General features: G+C 36.9%; 2 protein-coding genes across 2 annotated transcripts in view; one reads left to right on the top strand and one right to left on the bottom strand.

Annotated features, from left to right (window-relative positions):
• Nucleotides 1-4088, top strand: part of LOC107014886 (single myb histone 4) — a 7256-nt gene extending 3168 nt beyond the window's left edge. The window contains exons 3-6 of the mRNA XM_015214998.2: nt 836-920; nt 1882-1965; nt 3050-3506; nt 3668-4088. Of these exons, the coding sequence (XP_015070484.1) occupies nt 836-920; nt 1882-1965; nt 3050-3506; nt 3668-3699 (658 nt within the window). The 3' untranslated portion in view covers nt 3700-4088. The remainder of the gene's footprint in view (nt 1-835; nt 921-1881; nt 1966-3049; nt 3507-3667) is intronic.
• Nucleotides 4089-4677: 589 nt separating this feature from the next.
• LOC107014885 (glycylpeptide N-tetradecanoyltransferase 1-like) lies at nt 4678-7465 on the bottom strand. Its single transcript, XM_015214997.2, has 2 exons — nt 7308-7465; nt 4678-6275 (listed from the first exon to the last, which is right to left on the bottom strand). Exon 2 carries the CDS (start codon nt 6248-6250, stop codon nt 4952-4954), a length of 1299 nt encoding a protein of 432 aa, XP_015070483.1. The 5' UTR covers nt 6251-6275; nt 7308-7465; the 3' UTR covers nt 4678-4951.
• Nucleotides 7466-8010: the final 545 nt, after the last annotated feature.

The raw sequence follows: 8010 nt of genomic DNA, 5'->3' as shown, positions 1-8010 counted from the left end.
GGGGGGGGGGGGGGGGGGGGGGAGAGGAATTAATTATAATTTTTAAAGGAGAGGTGAAGGAAATTTCTTCTCTACTCCTGATCACCCTCACCTCTTCCTCCCTACACCTCTCCAAGCAAAGGGTATGAAGGATTTAGCAGATTTCTTAGGATAAGTGTAAAGTTTTTGTTATCAGTTTTTGCTCATCCCAGTGTCCGATATGGACTGTGAATCCCCTCCCCATCATCCTTTGGATGATGTATTTTTGTGATATTTGAAATACCTTCATTATAAAAAGGATAAGGAGAGAAAGGAAGTCAACTGAAAGGAAAGAAGAAAGAGCTGAAAATGCATTTGTTCTTGTATGACAGTACTGGGTGATCTATCATTATCTAGAAGTCAAATATATTTAATAGGACCTTTGGCAAAGCTGTTGTACAGTCTGCTATTTGCATTAGTCTTGTATTCTTCTTTTCTTCCCCTAAATGCTTTACTATGTAAGGTCAAAATTGGAATGATGTAAATCGAAGTGGGAGAAGCAAATAACTATTACGAAAATAAATATTTGATTATCTACATGCGCCATATTGAGGTTGATAAGGTATATTGCATGTTTTGGGCTTGGAAAGAATTGTTATAGTCAGTCTTTGTACTGCACACTTGAACTTCCTAATGAGAGCATGTGGATCTGAATTTAAAAATGCTTAGATAGAAATCTTTCTCATCCTGCTTGTATGATTATTTTTGTAAGTAGCCGATCTACTGATCCATCTTTATACCAGTTGTCGAAATTATAACTAATTTATGCAAGTTTGCTGGCTTTCATTATATATTGATATCTCTGCCATACTTCCAGGTATAATGATATGATCTTTGAAGCTTTGTCATCCATGGGGGATTCAAATGGATCTGATCTTGGTGCCATTGTAGGATTTATTGAGGTGAGCTAGATCAGCTTATCGTTATTGCATTTAAACTTCCTTGGAAAGTCGTGCTTTATGTGACTTCATGATCATCGTGTTGACATGCTTGGTTGTGCTTCTTCTGCTTTTCAGTTGGCATCATAATGATTTCAGACTTTAAGAGATCATTGAATTAGTCAATGCATGTTGAATTCTATATCAAATGCTTTAATTTCATAAATATCAACCTTTTTGCCATGTATACTTTCTTAGATTTCTTGAGCCATATATGGAGGCAATTCACTTTAGCAAAGAATACCTTATAAATTTTTTTTGCAAAGAATACTTCATTAGAATTAGCAAAGAATACTTGTGCTTTATTTTCCGACAAATACTGGTTCTAGGTTTTGCTCTCTATTTGCTTTCAAAAGTTCTATGACAGTTCATGTGAAATTTCCACAATGTTCAATTTCTATTAGGGGTTTGTGCTAGGCCCTTAAGGTTCTTAGTATCTTTCTAAAAAACATTGAAATTTGCCAAACCAGATAGGTTTTCCCCTTTTCAGCTTCTTTTCTTTTCGAAGTTAAATATGATTTTTTGAATAAATACAGATATGTCAACTTGTCTTTCTTTGTTAATCTGTGAACTTATGCTTCTGTGCGGTACAAGTCCCCAAGGGAATGACATAGTGGTTGGGGCATGGTAGTAATTACAATTATGACATTTTGTGTGAGCCCTCTTGCTTGATGTCCTATAAGCTTAAATATTAAACACTTAACAACTCAAATAGAGGAAGTAATGTCCTCTTGTTTATATTTTTTTATTTGTTGATATGTCAAACTCTTGCATACGATCCATTGTATTTTTCTTAAAAAGGAAAAACGAAAAAGAGAAAGGCTGCATGGTCTTCTGGTAACTTTTTGTGACAATTCCATTTTGATTACGATTACCATTGCACTTAAACTTTACAAAGGAAGTTGACTCTCTATTCTTACTGCAGCAACGACATGAAGTACAACCAAACTTTAGAAGAACCTTGAGTTCCAAGTTGAGAAGACTGGTTGCGCAAGGAAAACTTGAAAAGGTAAATAGTTTCTGAATTCCTTAAAGTAAGCTTCCGGGAGTAATGATGTCTTCATTTTTTACAGCCTATCTCACGTTGATGAATGACTTTACTTGTTTTACCATGCAACTTGAGGAATCTGGACAAATGTGGTTCTATTGATTTTTTTTTTGATGAAGTAAATGTGGTTCTATTGATGCGTCTAATGCTCCGTTACGATTATTGCATCTTGAAATTGCTTTCAGTGTTATGTTATTTGTGGAAAATCTTCACCAATTATTCATCAGCGTATAGCTGATGATGAATCTTCTAAGTAGTAGTCACTGCACATGGCTTAAAGTCAGCAGCCATTGATTTATTAAGCCTGATACTAGACTTTTGAAAAATGAAGGGTCAAACAGGTTATTTCCAAGTTCTGACTTGCAAAGTAGTTGCAGAGCCTTCGATTGGAATTCTGTTCTTTGTATTTCATGGGGTGATAACATCTTATATCCAGTTCTGTGTGACCGAAAACAAAGCTAGAGGGAAGTATAATCTTTTGGCACTTGAAGACAAGGATACCCTGTTACTCTTTTGTAAACAAAAGGGTGGGGTGGGGGTGGGGGGATTACAAATATAGTCTTCGCACTTCTGAAACCCGGAAAAATCTTGCTTTGGAACACTTCTTGACATTAAGCTTAGCATTCCTCTCTATCTATTTTTTTTTTTTAAACTGGTAACTTTAGTCTATATATCCACAGGTATACCACAACAAAAGTGTAGTTCCCCTTCAAAAGTTTTACAACTTACAGAATTAAAGTCTTAGTCTAAACTGCTACCTATAAACAATCTAGCACATCATAGATATCTTCTGTCCTAGTTAATATATCTTGTTTACACCAAAAATAGAAAAAAGCTAAGCAGTCCATCTTGATCTTCTGTAAGCTATTCTGCCAATTTTCAAGACTCCTGCTATTTCTCTCTTTCCAGATTGTCCACCAAATACATGCCGGGACAAGTATCCATCTCTTCTCCTTGTCAGAAGCATTGTCATCTCTATTCCAGCTGCTCAGGATTCCTTTAATGCTCCCTGGTTTCACCCATCTTTCTATTTAATGAATTGCAGGTCCAGAAGTGCTATAAGATGAAAGATGCAACATCAGAAACCAATATATCTACTCCAAAACAAAATGATGTCCGGTCATGGCCAGTTCCGATTTCGGTTCCAAGACAAAGTGATGTCCTGTCTTGGCCAGTTCCGAATTCAGCTCCAAAACAAAATGATGTCCTGTCATGGACAGTTCCGAATTCTGCTCCAAAGCAAAATGATGTCCGGTCACGACCAGTTCCAAATATGGCTTCAAAACAAAATGATGTCCGGTCATGGCAAGTTCCGACTTCGGCTGTAAAAGTCTCCAGTGGAACAGCAGAAGAAGCTGCTAGGATTGCTGCTGACATAGTTGCTGATGCAGAAAATAAGCGTTGCTTGGAAGTTGCAGCAGTCAGAGATGCAGAAATGAAGCTAAGAATGGTTGACGATGCAGAGTCAATGTTACAAATTATCAAAGAGATCTATGAACATTGTAAGTATTCTGGTTGTTACCTAACGTGATAAATTATGTATGGTTGGTTTAGGTTTTTGATGGCTCAGTATTTAAATGCTGTGATTTCCCAATCTTTGGGTTAGATTTGCTAATTGAACAAAATATTCCTTTTCTTGTTGCCTTTGTGGTGTTATTTCCAGGTTCACAAGGTGAAATTATTCTCTTGGCTTGATCACCATGTGCGATGGCTTGTATATACTGCTCGTTGAGATGCCGAGATGCTTTTCATTTTCTGATAGCAGTTGGTTCCAAACTTTAGGGTGCCAACCTATTTACTTTCCTTTAGAAGTATACTTGAGAAAAATAATGGAGCTTCAGAGACTATGATCGTTGATATCTTGTGTATCCTTCCCAGTTTAAGCTCTTTACAGACTAGGTTATGTTTCAAATTTCAAAATCCAGTTCATAGATTTGCTATTTGACCTTTTCGCTTATGAGGAAGCTATATAGATAAGAATTTTAACGTTATTGGCATACACAATCAACAGCTCTGCGGAGATATTGTTTTGCAATAATTTTGGGATGCTAGTTAAACTATTTCCTGGAACCAAATTTCACTGAGGTTTCTTGTGTTGGTGTCAACGTGCTTTGGGTTTTACTTCTTAGGCTTTAAACAATTCACCGAATGACTAACCAGGAAACACACTTTGTGCACTGGGTAAAGTGCTCTGGATACAGGTACAAGTGTTCGTCAACAAAGTGAATCAACTTCACTCCTGTTATTTCAGAAACAACCTCTCCATCTACAAGGTAGTGGGGGTAAGGTCTGTGGTATGTTGTTGCATTTACTTTGAAACTGTGACAGTGATAAAATTCACTATGAGCTACAAAATAGAAATGTTGTTGCAGTAACTTTAAAACTGTGACAGTGATAAAATTGTATCCCCTTTTGATCACAATGAGTTACAAAATAGAAATGAAAAGCTCTTCAAATTTTTATGAAGTATACGTTTTGCTTAGTATATAGTAATTCTTAAGATGCTAAAAATCGTTAGGAGTCGTCTGCTTCTCCTGCGTAAATCAGCTATATATATCATGCTAAGAAAAGTTGCTTTCAGTTCTGTAACTACAAAAAGAAAAAAAAGAAAAGATTTGTCAGAATCTCAAAGGATGAAGTCGCACAAACTAAGCCCAATGACGATCCAAAATATTTCTGAAGGAGGTATAACTGCTTTATTAATGTCAACGTTAATCAAGCAAGTAATGGATTTAGGAAGGACATAGAAAGATGTGATAGTTTACCCACAAAAAGAGTTGAACTGGTACTTATCCATAGTTACAATGAAACAGGCAAGATCAGGAACTACAAAGTCCAGTTGAGAGGGATAAGAGACAGATAGAGCAAAATAGAGAGTTCTACATCGAAACAAAATTACCAAAAATGCTGCTCTGCCCTCAGTAACAAACAGTTTTGTGAACTCCAACTACAAGAGTACAAGCCCAAGCTCTGATGATCTTAAAACATGCTTTGTTCGATAATTGTAGAGATAGTAGTGGAGTTTCCCATCACCGGGGCCAAACTTCAGTTCCTTTAAGAAATTATCATTTTGCATAACATCTAGGGCATTGAAAACATCAAAGTCCTTCTGCTTTGCCACAATAAGGGCATCATTCATCAACTGAATCAATGGAGTCTTTGTAGAGACATTGTAATACGAATAAGCAGCTTTTAGAGTGGTATGATTCTGGTTACCAAGAATTGATGAAGGGAGTGTGTAAAAACTGCAGAAGTCGGTGATTTCATGAGTTTGAGGACTTTCAACCAGATAACTGTCAATAACACCTTCCTTTGGCAGAAGCCAGTGTTCCACATCATTTTCATCAAAGTCAGGTGCAACCACAAACTGCTTCAAGTAATTCCTGAGCAATCGAGTAACTGCAGGAACATCATGGGGCTCCATCTTCCTGAACCCAGGTGTGACAGTCTGATCAGGTAACTTATACAGCTTTATTGTTCGGCTCATTGTCATCCTTGCACCAAGCCTGGAAAACCCAACATCAATTAGCTTCTTTGGATTCAGAGATCTATGCCAATATTGACAGGTTGATACAGGTGTTGGTAGGACCACCCCAGCTGTATAAGCAGCTTGCCAGATATTCTCCATATGAACCCTCCTTGTGACCTCTTTTATCATGACAGGAGCAAGTCTTTTTGATCTAAGTTTCTTATGAACACAAAGGAAATTGATCTCTGCCATCATCACAACATTATCTCGAACGCGTATCCTTGCAGGTACCCCTGTAATAAAAGCAACCAACTTTTTTGAGGTCTTCACTCTGACTCCAATGTGCCAGCTCCTATAGAAACCTGGAGGGCGAAGTGCCCACCGAAGAAATTCTTTAGAGTAATTGAACCTAAACATGTTCTCATCATCCTCAACATAGTTGTTTGTTAGGAGAACATAGACTTCATTGCACATCTCCTCCGAGTCCATATCACAGGTGGTCCACTCATACTGACTTGGAAGGTTGTAAGGCTCCTGCTTAACTTCTGACAGAGGAGTTGGAGGTTCAATGGGGCCTTCAGGCAAGCTTGAATCCCCAAGATCCTTGAACTGTCCCACTGGTTGGGTCTCCCAGAACTTATGTCTCTTTGCAAGCGACAGAGATTCTTGGACCTTTCGTGCCAAGGAATCAATGGCTACCTCATTACCATTCTCCGGAGCTAAACTATCATCGGAACTTTGGTTATGGTTCTCGGTTGACTTACTGTTGTCAGCCATTTCACCAGCTTCAGTGTATTATTCTCTGTCAATACATCATAAATTCAAAACCCAAAGCAAATGACTAAAAGAATAAGCAACAAAATACAATATAGTGGTGAGAGAGATCTGGATATTTAACTAAGCATCAGGGGGGATTAAAGGGGTTGTGGCAAGTGCTTTGACGGAATCAGTTAACAGTCTTTATGAAGTGAAGTTTCTGAAGACAACGAAAGAACCATGCACTTAATTCATTTAGCTTTTTGGTGTAAAACAAATTCAATAAATAACATAGAAGTTCTTCTCAAATGTTATCAGCTTCCTCTGTTTTTAAGATGAATAGAATTGTAACCATAAAGACAGTTTTTGCAGTAAAATGAGAGTTTCAGCATCTACTTGATATGAAATGAACAAAAGTCACTTGTCTTTATATGTATGATTTAAACAAAAAAAGTAGCCCTAATCAGCTCAACTAGGCACCATCCCTCAAACATCTTATATATTATGTAAGGACGTTTTCTATTTGGTAATTGTGGTGTTCATGCCAGACTAATTCCACGGGATTCCTGTCTCCTGATACCTCCACCTCCCACGAGGAACAAGTAACTCTGTTCGACAAGACTAGTGGATTTCACTTAGTTACAACTTACAAGCAAGAACACTAATGAAGAATCCACCATACACAGAATCCATCAGAATATCAAACTGATGGATTGTCATATAACAACAGGCACAGGTATTAGATCAAAGTTGATTGTCTCCAAGAAACTAAATAGTAGAATAAGCTGTATTCTAACTCTTAAACGAGCTTGAATAGCTAGTTTACCAGCTAAATTACATGTTCTACAGAAACCAAATCAAACATCATTTTCCACTATTGCATGACTTCCTATTCAAGCTAACACACACTTCATTCAAAATCATGCAGAGTGTGGTAATATATAAGAATACAGTATCAAAGCAAGATCCAAAATTCCACAATTTCAAAATCAAAAAATCAATCAACATCTTCTACATATAATAACGAAAACAATAGAATTTAGTTTTCCGAGAATGGGATAGAATCAAGGAATCAAACCTAGCAGCGTCTTCGAATCCCGGCCGGCGACGGAGATCTAGGGTTTCAGAGCCGTACTGAGTTACCTGCAGGCGCACCGGAGAAAGCAAAGAATATGAAATTGTTGAAATTGGAAGAATCGAAGCTATGGATGGGAACAATATGAAACATTGAAATGGTTGAAATGGGAGATGGGCCTTATTTTCCTTTGTGGGCCCTTGTTCATCCTTCTCCTTTGGACCCCGGGTTTACACAAATGTCCAATATACCATTTAAATTTGGGCCCTTATTTAAAAGTTTTGCAAATATAGCACTTGAAATTAATGATTTTCAAAAAATAACTTTATAGGTGGAGGGAGATCTTGAAGAATACGTCAAAGTTTAAACTTTTGACCTTAAAGCTTTGCCCCTGCGTGAGCAGGAGTAAAAAATTTAAGATCACCCATTGTTAAGGCTATTCAATGTAATTTCTTGTAAAACATTAGGTAATTGTTTTAAGTTGACAAATCTTAAATTTGTTCAATTTTTTGACGTGATCTAAAAGGTCTTTTTGAGTGAAATGTGCATTGGAACATTTCTCCTCTAAGATAGAAGTATAGTCTGCATATATTCTATTCTCTTTAAATCTTACTTTATGGGACTGTACTTTGAATATATTATTATTATTTATTATTTTATCTAGAAAGTTAAGATTATTTACTGAATAGTTTTTTCAAAAAGAGAT

Source organism: Solanum pennellii, chromosome 3 (assembly GCF_001406875.1).
Source record: "Solanum pennellii chromosome 3, SPENNV200".
Classification (NCBI taxonomy): domain Eukaryota; kingdom Viridiplantae; phylum Streptophyta; class Magnoliopsida; order Solanales; family Solanaceae; genus Solanum; species Solanum pennellii.
The sequence above is the reverse complement of the archived record's forward strand: the minus strand, read 5'-3'. Positions and strand labels throughout refer to the sequence as shown.

Coding starts and splice junctions, on each gene's coding strand:
- LOC107014885 (XM_015214997.2), bottom strand. CDS start 6,250: ATGGCTGACAACAGTAAGTCAACCGAGAACCATAACCAAAGTTCCGAT.